This window comes from Sander vitreus, chromosome 8 (assembly GCF_031162955.1).
Source record: "Sander vitreus isolate 19-12246 chromosome 8, sanVit1, whole genome shotgun sequence".
Classification (NCBI taxonomy): Eukaryota; Metazoa; Chordata; class Actinopteri; order Perciformes; family Percidae; genus Sander; species Sander vitreus.
Window position 1 is genome coordinate 21,365,029 of NC_135862.1, and position 19,683 is coordinate 21,384,711.

The window sequence follows — 19,683 nt, forward strand, 5'->3', positions numbered from 1 at the left end:
GACCAGACACAGAGAGGGTCGAAGAAAGCAGCAGAGCTTTGGCAGCTAAAATGTGAAATACAGCTCAGACCCACAAAAATGTGCAAAGTAGCCTTTGACTCTTTTCCTGCTTCCAACGTTAGCTACATGATTGCTGGATATACTAAACTAACTTTTCTTCGCTTTCCTGGAGCACGAGCGGATAGCTGAAAGGAACATCGCGACTGTTGTGTGGAATAAGGTTGGCGAAAAAAAGGCGCTACGCTTTTCGTGTCTATTTTTTTTTTTTTTTTATATTTTCACTAAGAGGAAACTCAACAAAAAGCCATTTGCCCACACTAAATATCAAACAAAAGCCAGATACTATATAGTAATAAGTTGCTGTGAGCTGTAGCCTACATTCACCACACTAACCAGAGGCAGAACAGAACGTAATCTCGGAGATTATTCCTTCACAGCGCTGTGCAGTGTGAGAAAATCTCAGAGCTGAACCGGGCAGACACAGCACTTTTCATCAGACTCACCCCGGGTCGGGTTAATTAAGTCTCTCTCTCTCTCTCTCTCTCTCTCTCTCTCTCTCTCTCTCTGCACACACACACAGTCTGGTTCTGGTGGTTGATGAACACAGATATGTGCTGATTAGTTCTCATAACGGGCCAGGTGGGTAGCGCACTGCCATGAGTCCATGAGGCTAATGTCTGATTACTCCACATTTTCATTGTGATATTTTGTGATTACATTCTGAATCTGCAACGTTCTCTGTCAGGTAAATCAGTAAGTCAGTAGTAGGCTATAGAGTGGAGTTGCATATGAAGTGGTTTGGGGTCCTTCTGTCAGTAATTTTGGGGTACAATTTGGTTTTGAAGAATTCTACAAGCAGCAATACCACAGGCCAAGCAATCAGCCCGTTCCAAACAGGCACATTTTCAACGGGCACTGCACTAGTTCTGCCAAAAACTAAATGAAACAAGTTATTTCATGTGTCTGACACTAGGAGAATAACAATACATCTAACCTTCTTTTCATAAAAAGTAAATAGTCTGCATTTGGGTAACCTTTTAGAAAATAGGCAAAGTTCTGAGACTGTTAATTTAGTTAGACTTCTGTTAATTGTACAATGTTTAAAAACAGTTGTTGATTTCCTTGAAAGAACTCCTTTTAAACACAAGTAAATATTAAATTGTCATATATGTTGAATTGTATACTTGCCTGTAGACACATTTTGAATTTCAACTTACATAAATGAATGCCAAATTACATAGTTACTTTACAGGAAACTTCCTAGGAAATTCTGAGGATTTTAATAACCTGTAAAATTAAAAAAAGACTACTAAAGACTACTGCCATTAAAGGCAGCCTACTCATCGAGAACAGCGTAGGGTTTAGTGTCTCGGCTAAGGCCACTGTAACGCACAGACCGGAGATTGAAGCACCAATCCTTCAATCAATGGGCAACCGGCTCTAGTACCTGAGCCAATACCTGCTCAATAATGACGAAGGGAGTTGCTTAAAGCACTGGTTCCCAAAAGGGGGTCCTTGAAGGTGTTCCCCAGCAAAAAGGGGAATCATTTTGTTACTTAAAATGTCATGATAATTCCTTCCATAAGTAACACAATGACAGAATGCATGACTATTGTGGCCATGGGTTTCATACACTTTCTGTAAGAAAACATCTAAAAAAAAACAAAAATCCTATCAGATGGGGCAGATCTTTTAAAATGGGGGTCTATGGTCTAGTTTGTGTCAGTTTAGGGGTCCTTCATATGAACATGTTTGGGAACCACTGGCTTAAAGCATGAGGAAAGTGTTGTACTGTTACAAACATGCAGCTCCAAAATAAATTGACATCATTTGGCCAAGATGAAGTTTGAATAGCATACTTTTTTTTTCTGAATAGTGCCATTGGTATAGTATGTCAAATGTGTGAAATAAAAAAGCCAAAGTATCTGCTACTTAGCTCCAAAGTGGAGTGCATGGTTCCAAGGTTTCATAACAATCTCATCTGCTTGAGGTACTTCTTCAACCGGTTGGCCTTATCAGTGGAATACTTGTTTGCATGGTGACAGTAAATGTACACCAACCAACTTGTGTACAACTTGTTAGTAAAAAAAAAAAAATATATATATATATAACATTGAGTCTTTGTCTATAAGGAGTACATTATAATAGTCACTAGAGTTAGAATTCATTGCATTCTATCACATAACCAAACTAGATGAAATGCTGTTTGAAAGTTATTTAAAATGTACACTTAGACTAACCTCTTTGTGACTATGATGAGACCAAATTCAGGTTTTCAGTTGATTTTATTGAAAACATTATAAAAGTAGGTGGTGCGGCAGCATATTTCAGTTTTTATGATTTTTAACGTGTTTACATTTGCACAAACCAAGTTGAAAATGACTTTTACAGCAAGTTGCAAATGATCATTCACAGGGCAGAGGCAGTAACAGAACATCTACTGCCCCCATGTGGCTGCAGGTGAAACTACACTGAACCCTAAAACAGAAGTCCTTTTTTTCTGGGGACCAGTTCCTATTTTGTTCCACAGCTCAAAAAGTTCAGTTTCTAAATTCAATATTTTGTGATTTCAGAGCTGATGTGCAAATTCATGACTTGGGTTGGTGTAAGTCTTCAAAGATTTCAAACAAAAGCACTTCAACCAATCCAAGGCATGGGCAAAGGTTTAGAGTGAACCCCGAGCCCATGTCTAAAAAGCTTTCATTTAAATTGGGGAAAAAAAGCAAACTTTCCTGAACTTCTACCAAGTTCACAAGCAAATGAATTAGAAGTAGAACAGCATGGGATAACAAGTATAAACGTTGACATATCAGCTAAACATTGTTTTTAGGGTTTTACATTTCCTCAGTAATCTGTGTTCAAAAAAGAGGGTGAAAGATGGTTAGAGCCTGGATAAGAATGAGCCTTACGAGATGACAAACTTCAGTTCAGTGTTTATGGCAAAATAAAGTGATACATGATGAACAGACCCTCTCATTTGAACAGTAGATTCTGCTGGATTACATTCACAAGAAAATGACTATAGTATCATTAAACATCAGCCTAGTTTACAACAGGATAATCTGGAGCTAGATTCACAGATGTCTTCTACTTTGTCTTCAACTATGTAGTATGTAACCACTGACAGACATTTACAGCTGATAATCTTGACAGCCACAAGACCTGAACAGGACGAAGACTAAAAGCTTTCTGAGGGACATTTATTCCAACCAGAGTAGAACACAAGTGTGTTACATAGTGTTATTTCCAGTTGGACTTCAGTGTAAAGCTTATCTTTGGTAGCATTATGGAAAGTTCAGAACATCTAAGGTTGTATCTAACTATTATGATTATCGAATAATCTGCAGAATTATCACAGTTGAGAAGCTGCTACCAGAGAATGTTTGGCCTTTTTGCTTGAAAAGAAATCACAAACAATTAATCAATCGTCAAAATAGTTGCACATTCATTTTCAGTTGAGTAATCGATACCGCTCTACATTTTGTAACTGTACTTTTTAACTGACGAGGAAGTCAAAAACTACTGAGATGATTCAACATATTTAGACTGAGAGACAGTCATTGTCACAGAAATAAGGGAGTTAAGGTCTCCATTTTTTTTTTTTAAACATAAGTAAATTTGGTTTCAATAATAATTTGCCTTTGTAATATAAACATTGTATGCTGACACGACTGATGCCGATGGCTTTGGGACTCTGCTTTAGTTAAAATAAAAAGAAATCTAAATGAGGTTTAACCGCTGTTTGAGTGGCATGTATGGCTTTAACAAGAATGGGATCTAAGCTTTGGCTTGTTGCATGTGCAATATGGCAAGCCCACAGAGCTGGAAAAGGATGGTTCTCTTCTCTTCCCAAACCAAAACACAACTAAACCTAAACCATCATTTCCCCCTCTTAACATAAGGCTGGTTTTCATTTTGTTTCAGCTTATTCAGACACTGCAGAACATATTTTAACACAATTTAAGAGTTACATTTAAAAACATTAGGCATTCAGGGAATCAGATATTAAATTCTCATTCGACTGAATGAGCCATCACTTGAGCATGTTACAGTTGAGGAGCACATCTTTGTATCATAGTAGGATTGTCATGGGTGTCTGTTTTCATTAGGGTGCTGCAGATTTCTCAGTACCTCATTTCACAAAAATGAACTTGAGTAAAATCTAGTGTTATAGTGAAATAACAGTAGTGATTAACAAAACAGCTACAAAAAACACCCAAACTATACCCCACATATAATGTATAATCAGCAGTTAAATAACTAGAATATGGTACATCTCGATTGTTAGATTATTATTATAAAGAGCAAAGCCTGAAGGTCAGAGGCTTGAGCGAGGATCCTGAAGCAGTTACAAGGACCTCGACGCTCAGTGCTTCCAGGAATGAAAACCCTGAACTGTAAATGAAAAGCTGATATTGTCTCCCACATGTAAAGTACGTAGTGATTATCAGGAGCCTGCAAACAAAACTAAGAACAAAGTACTCTAAACTGTAAAAAAAAAAAAAAGGAATCAACAGATAATTATTAACAATTATCATTATTAACTAAGCTCTGAACATCAGTTACCTACACCTCATTACTGCTCTGAATACTCTCCCTTTTCTCATCTGCACTGATGCGACTGCACAGAACACAAAGCTAATTTACAGCGGCGGACATGTTTCTGTCGCTTACCTCTTTTTTTCTAAGACAAAGTGTGCAGCTGAGAAAATGGAAAACTGCCGTCGTTGGATCATTGGTCACGAGTCTAGCTACTTCCCTGGTCACCTATATCCCTCCTTCAACTACTATACTTCTCTTTGATTCAGCGTTTTCCTTTTCCCCCTCGTCAACCAACATCCAAAGTAATGTATAAATAACACAACAATGTATCTTGTCCTGTGTATAATTCCCCAAAAGCTCCTAAAAAAATTGAATGAGGTAAATCCATGTAGTACTGTAAGACAATAACTAGACAATGCACCAGATGAAAATTGCCCCCCCCCCCCCCCCGACTCGCGTCTGTTGAATGACTACTTGGTTCATGTAGGCACAAATAAAGTCTACACAGCACATACATGTGTCCATCTGTTGGCCTCTACATGTTTCTTTGTGTCACAACTCTCCTTCAGTCTGGTCCTTTCCCCTTCACTTGCTGCTGACCGACGGGTGAAGACTGGCGTTGCCCCCTCAGGACTTCCTCTGCCGCACCGTCTCGGAGCTGCCATTGAGTTTGCTCCGCCCAGACAGGGTGGCTGTGCCCACGTTGCCCAGTGGGCGGTCCCGGTCCGTGGGGACTTCCTGTTTGCGTCGACGGGTCTCTTTATAACGGAGTGTGATGTCACTGTGAGAAGATCGAAAGAAAGTAGACAAAGTATTAGGAATGAGGAAATCAGCCTCGGGAACTCTTCCCCCTAACTAGACTCTGTTCTCTCTAATCTGGCTACCTCTCATACATGTGGCAGCCCTGGTTAAATACCATTTGTGTATGCCAGATCAAGAGGTGGGTCAGTCCGACAACAACCAAAGCACCAAAACTCTTCAACGTCAATGGAGCCGAAGTGAAAACATCCCCACAATACTCACCTTGGTCTGCTGATGCAAACGCAGCGTGTTAGATGAGGGAGAGGGACATGACACACCTAAACCTGTGCAACTGGGTCAAATAGTATTTGCAGATAATTCTTGGCCGTTTTAAGTTGGGTTTGCAGCAGCAACTTAGATCAGTGAGATTAACAATGACTGATGTATACAATCTTTCCCCCTAAAAAAAACAATAATGGTTAAAGTGTTTATTTCTTGGGGTAAAGCAGATTTATTTGTAACCAAAGAAAGCTAAAACGAAGCATTAACACTCTTTGCAAATACGATCACCCAGGTCTGTGTGACTACAGCATTGCGTGCTTTAGTGTCTGGTGTCCTTGATGCAGTGTACTGTATCTGTACTGTATGACTGTAGGAGGTACACCATGAGAAGTGGGGGAGCCTGTCTCATTGGCTCTCATCAGGTTATGGGCAGTTCAGTTAGAGGAGCGGGCATGCTGACTGGCACAGTGTGTGTGATGTGTGCAAACACTTCCTCTGGGATTCATTCAATGAGCCCTTGTGTCTCCTGTGTATCACTTCTACGGCGTCAGCACAAGCTGGCTGCAACTGAGAATAAAAAGTATGTGAAGGAAGATGCTAAAAATGAAGATCATAAAATTCACCACATCAAAAAACTGAAAAGTGCCATGCGGGAGAAGGACCCTTGTGAGTAATATCTGTGTTATGGAGAGGGTCCCAAAGATCTTTTGAATGGAATCATGGACCCAAGCAGTGATGTTTTAGAGGGGAAATAAAACATAATACAACACGGCTGATAGAAGGGAGCAGCTCTCCCCTATACCTACCTCACTGGACATGGACATTACTGCTGAGCATGAGCAGGAAGGAGAAATGGAGGGAGGAGGGGGAGAAAATAGACGAGAAGCTTAACATGCTGGGACATGGCTACGTTAACAGGAACACTACTCAAACCAAAAGTAACCGAAAATATATTGCCGCATGAGGTCATGAGGAAAAAGAAAATCAAACGGAGGGCCTATTGATAACAACTAACATCTCACTGGGTGGGATCACACGCATATTAAACCATGAAATGCAATGGATTATTGTGATGTCCTTTATTGCAATGCAACCGTGACTGAGAACAAATAGTTATTTATTAAACTGCAAAAGCCAATGTTACCTGACTGTAAAACAGCAGTAGTGTGGTTAAACTGATTATTATACTCTTTCTGTATTTGAATCTTTAATGTGTTAAAAGTTCCTTTATAAAATAGCAATTTGACCCCCAATGAAAGACCAAATGCTATTATAATCTGCACCAACATATCAACTGAAAACTAAATCGGGATTATTAAATTTCATGGTTGCAGACCAAGGGATTATTTGCACCAAAATAATTAATATACCTGAATGAGCACAGATTTTTACCATTTATTTTAGGCATTCGTGTCCTATGTCTGTAAAGTAGCTTTGCTGTCAATAGTCTCTTAATTGCCAACCCATTTACCTCCTGCTCCCCTGCCCAGTAACCCACCCCACTTCTTACCGGATGAAAAACCGCCATAGGGTCCAGGTAAAGATGAGGAGGATTCCTAAGAGCCAGCACTGCATGATGAAGAAGGGGATGGGCAGCATGATGGTGTTGGGGTCATACTTGACCACTATGAGGAACTCAGTCACTGTGATTGCTGCCACCAGCCACGCCTGCTGGCCAAGCTTCTTGTAAAACTTCCTGTAGTGAAAATTACAAAAGGTCTTATAAGGCGATATAGCTGGGAGGATGTTTCACTGTTAATAGGTAAGCTTGTGATGTGAGCAACGCTCAAAATACACATTATACAACAACTAAATCCGACCAGGCAATCTGATTGGTCAACTAGAAATTTAGAACGTGCTCAAATCAGCATGACAGCACACCCAGAGTCATTAGAGCACACCAGGCTCATCACTTAAAATATGACTCTGCCATTTCCATCAAAACCTGTTTTCTGAAACGTTTGTATTCATGAAAATAAATCAGTTACCATGGTGGAACACACAGAAACTCTCCAACATACAGTATTTATACAACACAATTTATTTTACAACACTCTGGAGTTAACTGTTCTTGGAAATGTTTGGATAACAGCAGCTGTGCAGGTGGCACGGCGCAATGATAAAATTAGCCTGCTACATGTGAATTTCGTGGGACATCCAGGAGCTAAATCTGTCGATAGAATTTTGTTTTTCCCAGCAGATATCTTAGTAACAACAAGATTTAGCTAGCAAAGCAGTTTTGTGTTTATATGAACCGTATTTTAAACAGCTAACATTAGCTCACATGACTGGCTGACTAAACAGGGACCAGCAATTGCTTGCTAACAAGCTAACATTAGTTAGCTCAAGTTGGCTGGCTGACTAAACAGGGACGGACTAGAAGTAGTCTCTGTTGCTTTCTTTTTTATTTTGAGAGTGAATTGCCCCATAATATGAATACAGTTTGATTATAACTTTTATTTTGTTGTTAACATTGTTGTATAATAGCAATATTACACTCGAGGGTGTGATTTAACATCCTATTATTGCCACGTAAGTGATGCTTACGGACTGTGTGTGTGTGTGTAATATTGCTTAATTATATCATAGTAGCTCGAGGTTACACAGCTGCCTAAAAAGCGTTCTACACAATACTCTAAATATTTAAAAGCACGCTTTCTGAAAGCAGCAGCAAACCAAGCCCTGGACTGTTTTTGTTGGATTCGGTTAAGAAACAACGGTGGTGTGACAACTGGGAACTTTCCTCAAAGAAATGACCAAAATTTGGCCTGCCCCTCTCCACTGAAAACCAAACTGTTATCAATCGTTAGAGGCAATGCAAACGTGTTTGCATATTTGTCAGACAAGTAGAAATGCTTGCTTTACGTAGGCAGATGTGATAAGAAGCTTACACTATCAGTGAGGTAAATATACTCACTCCCTAAGCTGCTCTGAGGGTTTCCCCAACAACAAGCTCACATGCAGCACATACTGGTACATCTATTAGCACTGAACTGGAAATGTGTTTTAATGGCCTACAGAGATAACCAGCACAGACTGAACATCCATATACAATTATTGTCAGTGAAATGTCCCTTTACAGAACACTTTATGGGAATAATCTGCACTCTTAGAACATGTTTTGACCATTCATTCCCTCACTGCAATGTTACTTATTGTTTTTCTTTTTTTTTTTTCTGAGAGGGCTGAACGATTTGGGGAAAAAAAATCAAATTATAGATTTTTCTGCCAGATATTGCAATTACGATACGATTTGCGATTTTTTCTTAAAAGCTTAAGTTCAATATTCATTATGTAACAAATAAAACATGTCATAGAGCATTATAACATGAGACACCATCAAAACTGCTCTATGTTCTTATGCAAGGATGAGAACATACAGTAGATATGAATTGCCAGCAATAAGTTGCAATTTTAAGTAAGTAAGCAATTTTTCTTTTTCACAACATTTTTCACAACATTTATCACAAAAGCTAAAGTTATAATAATAATAAAAACAATTCCAATATAAAAAAATATCAGCACTGTAAACTGAAATTCCTGATATGCCTCAGTTCAATAGCAGCATCTACATATTGCACCTTCTACAATCATGTTAAATAAAGTAATACAAAAATTAAAGAAAAATCAACTGAAAATAGCACTGTAAATAATCTGTGATATGTAATATTATTCCAGCATTTATCTTATGAAAAACAGTAATAATAAGAAGAGGAATAAAAAATGTTCAACTAAATATTGAATATTTGATTAATTGCAGACTTCACGATTAGCTAATCGCATTCTTTCAAATCTCGATTTCAATTTTAAAACGATTAATCATTCAGCCCGATTTCTGACATTTAAAAAGGTCAGCACCAAGCACTTCAGTCATACTTAGTATATACTGTATATATATATATATATATATATACTATCCTAATGCAACAGTCTCTGTTACAAATCAGTATTCCAGACACTGTATGCTTTTACTCACTCTACATGTGATCAACTCATGAACCCAACCAACCCCTGCACCCCCCCCAACCAGCCAACTCTACGTAGCTACTACTCACGGGTCATCCATGAAGTCGTAGATTTCCCTCATGGCTACGCCGCCTACATTGACAAAGAAGACCAGGCGGAGCAGCACCAGGTAGTGTTCAGGAGGCATCCACAACACACACTTCAGGTAGAAGGTGTTCAGCTCCGCTAGGAGGAACTGGGAAGGGAGGAGATAAAACAACATGTGTCTTAATTCAGGAATAGGGCTGGGAAATATGGAGAAAATCAAATATCCTGATATTCTTGACCAAATACCTCAATATCAAAATTGCGGCGATACTGTAGGGTTGACTATTGGTGCTTTCACAAAATATTAGCACATTAAGATTTTTGATAAATAATCCTCAGTAATGTGGACATAATGTCTAAGTGTGGAAAAGGCAAATAATAGAACAGCTAGAACAGTCTGGTAAGTTCAGAAAATGACCTCACTTCACTGTAATGCAGCCTTTAAAACCAGGAGAAAGCAACGCTTGTATCATATCACGATATTCAAAGTTTAAGACAATATTTAGCCTCATATATCAATATTGATATAATATCGATATATTGCCCAGCCCTATTCAGGAGCACGGTAAATATGATAAATTGAAGATAACAGAATAGGACATTACTTATGTACTCCATCAATTATGCAAGTATATCTCCATGTGTGGGTAGTGACAAACATTTAGGTTTAGAAACTTGAGCAATGTGGACTGACTCTTGGTAATAATATAGAGTATGTTGAGGACATCTATGATGAGAGTAGTACAGGTTTAATTTTCACTATTTTTTTTATTTGTATTGTAATATCTCTTGGTTGCCATTAAGACAAAAAGTCCCCTATTTTGATTTCAATAAAAAACTGAATATTCCTTACCATAAAGATGATGCCCAACACCGCAAGCCAACGACGAAGGTTTGACGCAGGCTTCCACTCAAACTTCACCCAACTGTACGGAGTGAACTGGAATGCTATACGCTTAATCTTCCCCCTGGGAGAGGACACAGCAGAGAAACGGTTAGAAATAAACATTTCTAACACAGTAATGTTGGTACTTGTAATTAAAGAGGTAATATTATACCCCTAATTCACTTTTTTCAAAGGTCAACAAAGAAGTTCTGTCAAAAACTAGTTCATATCTTTAAACGTCAACATTATCCCTTATCTCTTATATCTGTCACACAATAGAGACAATACGTACAGAAGTTAGAAAAAAAAAAGGAGCATCATTTAATTGTTGTGGTTTCAGTTATAAGAGTAGAGTTCTAATAGTGGGTTAATCACATTTTTTAATTAACCAAAATCTTGCTTGAGAAGAGCAGTTGTTGTGTGTAGTGCAGCGAGTGTTAGGTCGTACTTGTATGTAGGAATGTTCCACAGGCCCTGCCACTGGTAGGGCTTCATTGACAACCAGCCCAGGGTCTTCATGCCACAGTAGATCCCCAGACCGTTACACACCAACACATCCATGATCCACTAGATAAACATAACAATTTTATAAAAGGGTAATAAAGGTCTAGTAATGCCTACACAACTGGGATCCTACACAAATGTGTTAGATTAGACCTTTTGTTAGGACGTGTGGGTGTGTACAGATCTCCCTTACTCTCCTATTAGTTTTGTTGTAAATTAGGAGGGAAAACTCACACTTCAGTATTCTTTTAAGACTGTGGTGTTTGGTGACATTGGTGAGAAAAATATCCCGGCACAGCTCCTCATACCTTAAACCTGACAAAATGTTTGTCAGACAGAATGAAATGAAAACATCAATGTGGGTGTGCCAGGCCTTGTTTTTAATGTACATCACCAGAATTGTTTCTCTGTCTGTTAAAATTATATATATTTACATGCTATTATGTATAGTAGGTAATGTCAGTTATTAGTGTGTAATAACTTCAGAAACTGCCCTTACTTTATGTTGACGCAGTCTACCTCATATGTTTTTACAGTCAACAATGTATCCTTACATAATATCCCCACTAGTTGTCTGTTCACATTCTATCACGTTGCTCTATTGCGTTTACATGGTGTTCATATGATTCAAAAGATTCTTATCATACAAACAAATGACCACTTAATTGGTACCATAAATCTCAACAGCAGCTTGAATAATGAACAAGCAGGCATTCAAAAAAGTTCATGTGGCACAGTGCTAAGCACCAACAAATGACAGCGACGATGAAAATAAGGATGACTTTTATAGCAGCCTGCAGAACATCCTGAAACATGTAAAAAGAAAAGACATCAGCCTCCTTATGGGAGATTTCAATGCAAAGATAGGAAGAGACAACATAGGCTACGAAGACATGACGGGCAAGCAGCGTTTATGAGAGATAAGTAAGAATAGAGAGCGATTCACGGACACCTGCGCCCTGAACAATCTAGTCATCGGAGGAAGTGTCTTTCCACACAAGAGGATCCAAAAGGAGTCCTGGATATCACCAGATGGTGTGACCGAGAACCAAATGGACACTTCTTTATTACCAGGAAATTAAGGAGATCATCACTGCAGGACCTACGAGTGAGGAGAGGCGCAGACACAGCATCTGATCACCACCTGCTAGTTGCCACACTGAAGCTAAACTAAAGAAGCCCTGGATGGAAACAACAACAAAGAGACAGAAGTTTAACATCTGCCTTTTGAAAGACACAAAAAAGGGAGGAGTACACGCTGAATTTGAAGAACAGATTCCATGTACTACAAGAACTGAGCAGCAAAGAAGATATGCAAGACAAATGGGACAAGACCATCACAACAACATGAAAGAAAGTAATAGGACTAAAGAAGCGCCAGCAGAAAGAGTGGATATCAGCAGAAACACTATGCAAGATAGAAGAGGAGGAGACAGAAGAAGACAGTGATTAACAGTCATACAAAGGCAACCAAGGCAAAAGATCAACAAGAATACACAGGAATCAACAGAAAGATAAAGAAACTACACTGACAGCCTGGCTAAAGAAGCAAAAGGCAGCAGTAAAAGGAAAACATGAAAGAACTGTATGACACCACCAGGAACACACAATGGTATCCCAGAAAATGTGGTCAACATGATCATGAACCCCTACAAAAGGATGACCTGCAGAGTAATCCATGGTAATATCCGTGGAGGACAGCACACTCAGAGTTTCCAAATGAAGACTGGTGTTACACAAGGCTGTATACGGTCCCCTTTCCTCTTCTCCCTGGTTAATAATAATAATAATAATAATAATAATAATAAAGACCAGAAACCTTCACTTACTTAGGCAGTGTCACTGCCAACAGGGTGGCACGGATGCAGAAGTCAGAGCCAGAATCGGCAAGGCAAGGGCTGCATTCATCCAGCTGAAGAACATTTGGAGCTCCAAAGAAATCAGAGAGCGGGCAAAGCTCAGACCTTTTAGCTCTAACATTAAGCCTATACTACTTTATCGATCAGAGATGTTGAGGACAACAAGGAACACAATGACCAAGGTACAAACATTCATCAACAGCTGCCTGAGGCGGATCTTGAGGATCCACTGGCCAGATACCATCAGCAACAATCTCTGGCAGAGAATGGGCCAACAATCAGTGAGAGAAGAGATCAAGAGAAGAAGATGGGGATGGCTTGGCCACACATTCCAGAAACAAATCCAAGCACCACCAGCAGGCCCTCAGATGGAACCCTCAAGGCACAAGAAAGAGAGGATGGCCCAGGAACACCTGATGAAGGGACCTCGAGACAGACATCAAGCAGAGCCAGGTGACATGGAAACGGCTGGAAAGAACAGCTCAGGACAGAAGACTCTGGCAAGCTGTGGTCACAGCCTATGCTCCATGAAAAAGGAGCGATAGGCGTAATGAATGAAATGAGCAGGCATCAGATACCAGGATACCAAAAAAATCACAATGCTTCCTCAACTCTTTATGTAGGACACTGCTCAACATTATACTTTTACCAGTCACTGTACTGCAGAGCAACAGCTCAGAAGTACAGTGACCTTTGAAAACTTAAAAATTCAGCCCATGGTGAGGAGTTTACCAATCTGTCCTGCTGAATAGCTGGTGAAAAAACAGAGGAGGAAGGTCTGCTCCTCAGATCTCTGCAGTGTAAATGGAGACAGCTAGCTAGACTATCTGTCCAATCTTTTTCTGTTGCACGACTAAAACAACTTTTAAACGTACACGTTCCACCAAAACATGTTCCTTCCCCGAGGCTATTTTGCAGAGGCAACGTTGCTCCGTCCGGTGCTTAGACAATTGTGATTGGTTTAAAGAAATGCTAATAAACCAGAGCACGTTTTTCTCCCATCCAGGAATGCTGTGTGGACTCGCCAGACCCTCCTCCGCAGCGCTGTGGAGGATGGTCTGGCAATGCGAGACTACCTTCACCCCAATCCTCTGATGTCTGCAACTGGCCAACAATATCATGCAACTATGTTTTTTTTTTACTTTTACAATTATTTTGTATAACTCTGTTCAAAACTGCAAGCCATGACTGTTCTCACGGTGACTCACAAGAATTTCCATCTGATGTCGACACATTTGAACACACCTGAACACCTGGAGTTACACACTGACTATACTGGTCTTTGTTCACTGCAGCATATCCATATTTAACACCATTCTGAGGGCACACCTGTTGATTCTTAGGTAAGCAAAGGTGAGGAGCAGTAATATGTGTACATACATGGTCCCACCAGCACTCTGAGAAGTTAGGTAACTGGTGCTCCAGGCTGTATTCCAGGAACTCAAACATGACACTGATGATCATACACATCCACCAATCCCGAATCATCAGAGTCTGAGGGAAAAAAAGAGAGCAAAAGGGGAGGATGAGTAGGAGGAGATGAATTTAATTTTCTTTAAACCATTATTGGACAATAACATTATAGTTGTAGTCAATTAATGCACACAGGTGTGTAGTTAAAGCAGTCGTGTTAAAGCTTTAGTGCGTAACATTTTGATATTAATAAATGTCCGTTACATTCAAGATCGTGCGCGATCACGTAAGGCTTGTATCATGTGGACACGCCGACAGTTTTGTTGTCATTACTTAGAATTCCTCATGGGGGGGGCGGCGACAGAAACTGCGCACTATAGCTTTAAGTCTACTTCCATACATACCTTGATATACCATCCCAGGAAGTGAGCTGGAACAAAGCCATCCATCTTGTCCTAAAAAGACAGACAAACATGTACATTTAACAAGATTCAGATTCAAGTCAGTCCTAACACACAATATAACAGTTTCACTATTTTCTGACATTTTATAGACCAAACGATTAATTGATAAAATAATCAACAGATTAATCATGAATGAATATAATACTTAGTTGCAGTCCTACTCTTAACTACAATTATCTGTAGTATATATTCTCATTAAGTACCACATCTATTCATATTGGTACCAACCAGAAATGAGCACAGGGAGTACTGGGTCATTGAACAGGACAAAACTTGGCTGGGCATCATAAAGCACAGAAATAAAATACATCCCAAACCAGTTTCCCACCGTGTTTTCTTTTTAAACAGCATAGTTCAACCACATAGCATTTGTATTCATTTCTTTCTGCCTAATTATTTAGCACATTTTAGTTGTTTCTTTTAGCTACAAATCCAAAATAGTCTACAATTCCAAATCTATTTAATTTTTTCTAAATATGTGGTCATAATTTGACATTTTAAAAAGGTTATTCACATAAGTTGGCTGTAATTTAGTGGAGGATGTGGTGAGTTTGACCCACTCTCATAGACTGAAATCAGGCCAACAGTAGAGATGGGGTCTGGGTCATCGTGGCAGCAGCAGCAGCAGACTGCCTCCCCTGTAGGGAAGATGGCCTGGTTCTACTGACGGGCTATAACCTGCACCAGACACAAGCCTCTGGAGCCAGTCAGCACACAGCCACACTAACTATGAGTTTGTGTGTGTGTGTGTGTATGAGAGAGAAAGAGTGAGAAAAAGCAAAGGAGAAAGGGGCAGGGAGGGAGAACTAGTGTCAAACGGAAAATGAGTGTGTGAATGGATGAGGGAAAGAAACAGACTCCTTTAGGCTGCCACACTATTTGAGATCTGGGTCATTTCCTTAATAATAATAATAATAATAATAATAATAATAATAATAATAAATTTTATATATTTATTTAATTGTTACTTGCCCGGGAGTTTTCAGCTTTCAATATGAGAATGAATGGTACTGCATATTCAAAATATGTTTCTAACTGAATAACATAGCTTTTGCCCCCAATGAAACATATTCACTATTAAATGAGTCATATGACCGTTCATAACTTTAAAAAAAGGTGCATGGGTGGAATCAAATAAAATAGTCTTACCCAGATGTTGTGGAAGGGGTCGGTGGTGTTGCCTGGGTCATAAATGAGGCAGTTTCCTCCATAGTCCCGCTCAGGGAGCGGTACCCCAAGCTTGGGGTCAATGTACTTCATGAACTGTCGTCCATCATGCACTGTCTGGATAACAGGGTGAGAAAAAGTATTTAAAAATATCAGTGCTTATTCTCCCTGAAAAGGAGCTTTTATGGAGACACAGAGCCATATCAAGACTGAATGGTGTATGTTGCAATGCGACTTTCCACCACCGATTTTAGAAAATGGACATATTCGGAATATGGAAATAAATAAACTGGTGTAATTATACATAAATCATATTGTCAATAGCTCAAAACAACCATGATAACAATTTCCACCAAAAAAAGCAAAAATAATTTTATAATAATAAATAAGTTTTCATTGCATATCATATACAGTATTTGCACAAAATCTTTTTTTCATATTGAACTTGTGAAACTGGGAACTCACGTCATGTTCTTTTGAAAGTTTCTTTTTTTATTTGCTTCTGTGAATTTTACATCTTTGTGGCACATTACAGTTTTTAAAAGGGGGGATTTTACCAAGCTCTAATTTAAATTTTCCTTGCATGAGTAAAGAAAGTAAATGGCTTAAGTGTTTAAACTTTCTTTTAACAGTGTCAGGTTGTGTGTCTCCTAAAGAATCTATCTCAACTTTTAGCCACAGGCCGCTGCATTTTTTTCCCGGATCCCCCCTGCTTCGCCAACTTTCGTCTTTAACAAGATACAGTTTGCCAGCTGTAAAGTATTTCTATTTTTTAAGGGTCTGGCTCAGTGACATTTTAATTAAACAGGAAGAATGCAGAAAGGCTTCCATGGTTCCAGATGTGGGAGGATCAAACAGAGAAAGTAGCAGAGATTGGAGCAGACCTCTGAACAAAATCCTATATTTTGGCCGGTGTTAAGTTCTGGTTTTTGGAGGCCTGTATGCACTCTTCTACATGCTTTTTCAGGATGTAGCTACTTTGCTTTGGTTTGTGGACAAAAATCCTTGATTTAAACCAAAAGGTCAAAATTGACTGTTTTGTCACAGGAGTTCTGCTGCCTTGTTCTGGGGGCGGAGACTGCGCATTACCAAAAGGGTTCAGAACAACACCAGAGGAAGACAAGCATGTGCTGTAAGTGACATACTTTGTGTGCATCTGATTGCTATACGGTTTTCCCTACAGCAATGAATGTTTTAATGTGAGTGTTTCAGCACATCAAGGCATCAATATTATTAGCAGCACACTAGTCTGGATCAACGGAAGTACATTTCCAGGATAAATGACCGGCATCGTGCTGGATGTCCCTCCGCTTCTGCTCTCTATGTGGTGCCTTTCTCAAACTCTGTTCGTTTTGAAAAAACAACTACAGACTTCAAGCTAGCAAAGAAGAACATTTGGATTGGGCAATGAGACAGGCCTGCTTGGTTCTTTCGGGGGAATGATTGTAAAGATTTACAAAGAATACGTTTACGGCATTAACTATCTGATATATATATATATATATATATATTAAAAAAGGAGCACAAAACAACAGTCGGCGACATTGAAGAATGGCTTGTTTATTGCTAAGGCCACAGGGTCAAAATTAAATGATTTATTAAAAATGTAATAACAATAACTTATAACAATAACTAATTTCACCAGTAAATTCCTGTTAACCGATAAAAACAACCACTGGATGGGAAAAGGGTATTTTACAATAACTTTGAATGCAGCACAAGGCTGGCGAGGCGAGTTTCAAGTGAACGCAACAGTTCATCGAAAAGCGATTAGTTTGCAGGTATGTGCTATGGACAAAATACACAAGATGTTATACTGGTAAGAGCAAATTACGTTTAACCATGTATCCAGCTAATTTAAATAGCTCACGTTACTGTATTGTGTGAACAGTTAACTTCATTTTATATTGTATGTGGTGATTTCTTTTGTGGGGGGTGCAAATGTTCCACCAAAACAAGTTCCTTTCCAAGACTATTTTGCAAAGCCACCGTTGCTGCATCTGGAGATTGGTTTAAAGAAATGCAATCAACTCAGAGCTTCTTTTTTTTCTCCTATCCTAGAATGTATGTGTGGTGTAGCCAGACCTTACTCCACAGCGCTGTGGAGTAAGGTCTGGCAATGCGAGACTAGCAGCACACCAACCTGGAACAGGATGAAGATGAGGAACAGCTCGTAGACGACAGTGACACAAAGCCAGAACCTCCAGTAAGCTATACACAGAGAGAGAGAGCGAGAGTTGTAACAACAAGTTACACTGGACATCAATGTGTCACTTCTAAGAAAAAAAATAAAACTTGTTGGACGACATCTGGGAATTCATATGACTTCAGTTTTAGGGTATCTGTTGTTTAAAGGGGAAAGATTACATACGTTATATAGGCTGAATAGATGATGAATGATGGTTTACTTTGTGTTGAGTACCATTATGTCTGTCTCAGTCACAACGACCTTGGTGACAATCCTATTTAATATTGTAGAATTTCCCTGAATCATGTCATTATTAGTTAGTACTCGATACATTAATTATAGTGCGTGTTTTCTATCACCAAGAGTACAGTCAAATTCAGTAACAATTTAGTACTACAGTCACTAGGGTTTTTATCGGTACCGTGAAGTTTTGAAAAGTGGAACCACACTTGCAACCGCTTTATCGGCACTCTGTGACTTAAACAAAACTGCAGACACGAAGTAGTTTGCTCTGTCTGCACCTCTGCGTGTGAGAGGACAGAGAAGCTCGCTCTCAGGAACCAAAACTTGGCACCGTTTGATTTAACGTGAATCGGCCTTCGGTAGTACCAACGTAATTTGGTCGGCACCCAAAAAAGTACAGAGCTCGGTACCCAAACCTAACAGTCACAGGGATTGCAACAGATAGTCTGGCTTCCTTTCAAGTTCAGCTTCATCAGTAGATTTTTTAAATAGGCACGTGGAAGGACTACTTGTGGCTGTGGTAAGAGCTTGAAGCTATCATAGAAGTAACTTGTGATAAACAACCCACAAATAGATTAAGTTCAACGGTCACTGCTATAGTAATTTCTTGTAAATCTATGTGTATAAACTCAGTTGGCTGTGACACTCCCAGCCAGACCTGGTTGTGAATCTAAAAGTCCCTCCGGGTCTTTTCCCAGGCTATAAACCTGTCAACAGAACTGCAACACAACAAATGAACCTACTTGGCTGGCTCAACAGGTCAGGTAATATGACGCAGTCAGTTAATAAACAAACACAGAAACAAGAAAATAAACCTTGTCTTTCAATCCACAAAAGTAAAGGGCAAGAAGGCACAAGTAATGCAACAGCAGCAGCCCAAATTCTTGTGTGGGTCTCCATCTGACCTCCACACCATGTTCCTTCTGGAGTTGGTAGGAAACATGTTGTGTAATAGATGAGATGCGTCTTTTGCATGACTGACCTGGTTAAAAACTTAAATAGTAAACTACTTTAATGAACTGCACCGTATAAATATAAGTATTCCTTTATAGGGTGCAGCTGATTTTTCTACTATAATTACTGCCTCATAGTTGTATGCCTCTCAAGAATTCACTGTGGCCTTGGTATAATGCCATGTAATGCCAACTATCATTTTTATCTATTCATTTTAACCTTTTTACTTATCAAGGAAAACATATACCTCGAAGGGATCGGTTAATCAATTCCATAAAGTGTGGCAACCATTCCTGGACTATTATAACAATGTCTATACTTTACACAATGTCACTTGATGCCTATCTGTGCCTATTCTAATACGAATATCTAACACTGCCTTTATTT

General features: G+C 39.2%; 1 protein-coding gene across 1 annotated transcript in view; it reads right to left on the minus strand.

The window, feature by feature from the left end:
- Positions 1–2,921: 2,921 nt before the first annotated feature.
- ptdss2 (phosphatidylserine synthase 2) overlaps positions 2,922–19,683 on the minus strand; it is a 28,402-nt gene continuing 11,640 nt past the window's right edge. Inside the window, exons 5-13 of the mRNA XM_078257460.1 lie at positions 18,055–18,122; positions 15,894–16,028; positions 14,685–14,735; positions 14,248–14,361; positions 10,953–11,071; positions 10,472–10,586; positions 9,621–9,766; positions 7,076–7,261; positions 2,922–5,323 (exon numbers count right to left, since the gene is read on the minus strand). Of these exons, the coding sequence (XP_078113586.1) occupies positions 5,170–5,323; positions 7,076–7,261; positions 9,621–9,766; positions 10,472–10,586; positions 10,953–11,071; positions 14,248–14,361; positions 14,685–14,735; positions 15,894–16,028; positions 18,055–18,122 (1,088 nt within the window). The 3' untranslated portion in view covers positions 2,922–5,169. The remainder of the gene's footprint in view (positions 5,324–7,075; positions 7,262–9,620; positions 9,767–10,471; positions 10,587–10,952; positions 11,072–14,247; positions 14,362–14,684; positions 14,736–15,893; positions 16,029–18,054; positions 18,123–19,683) is intronic.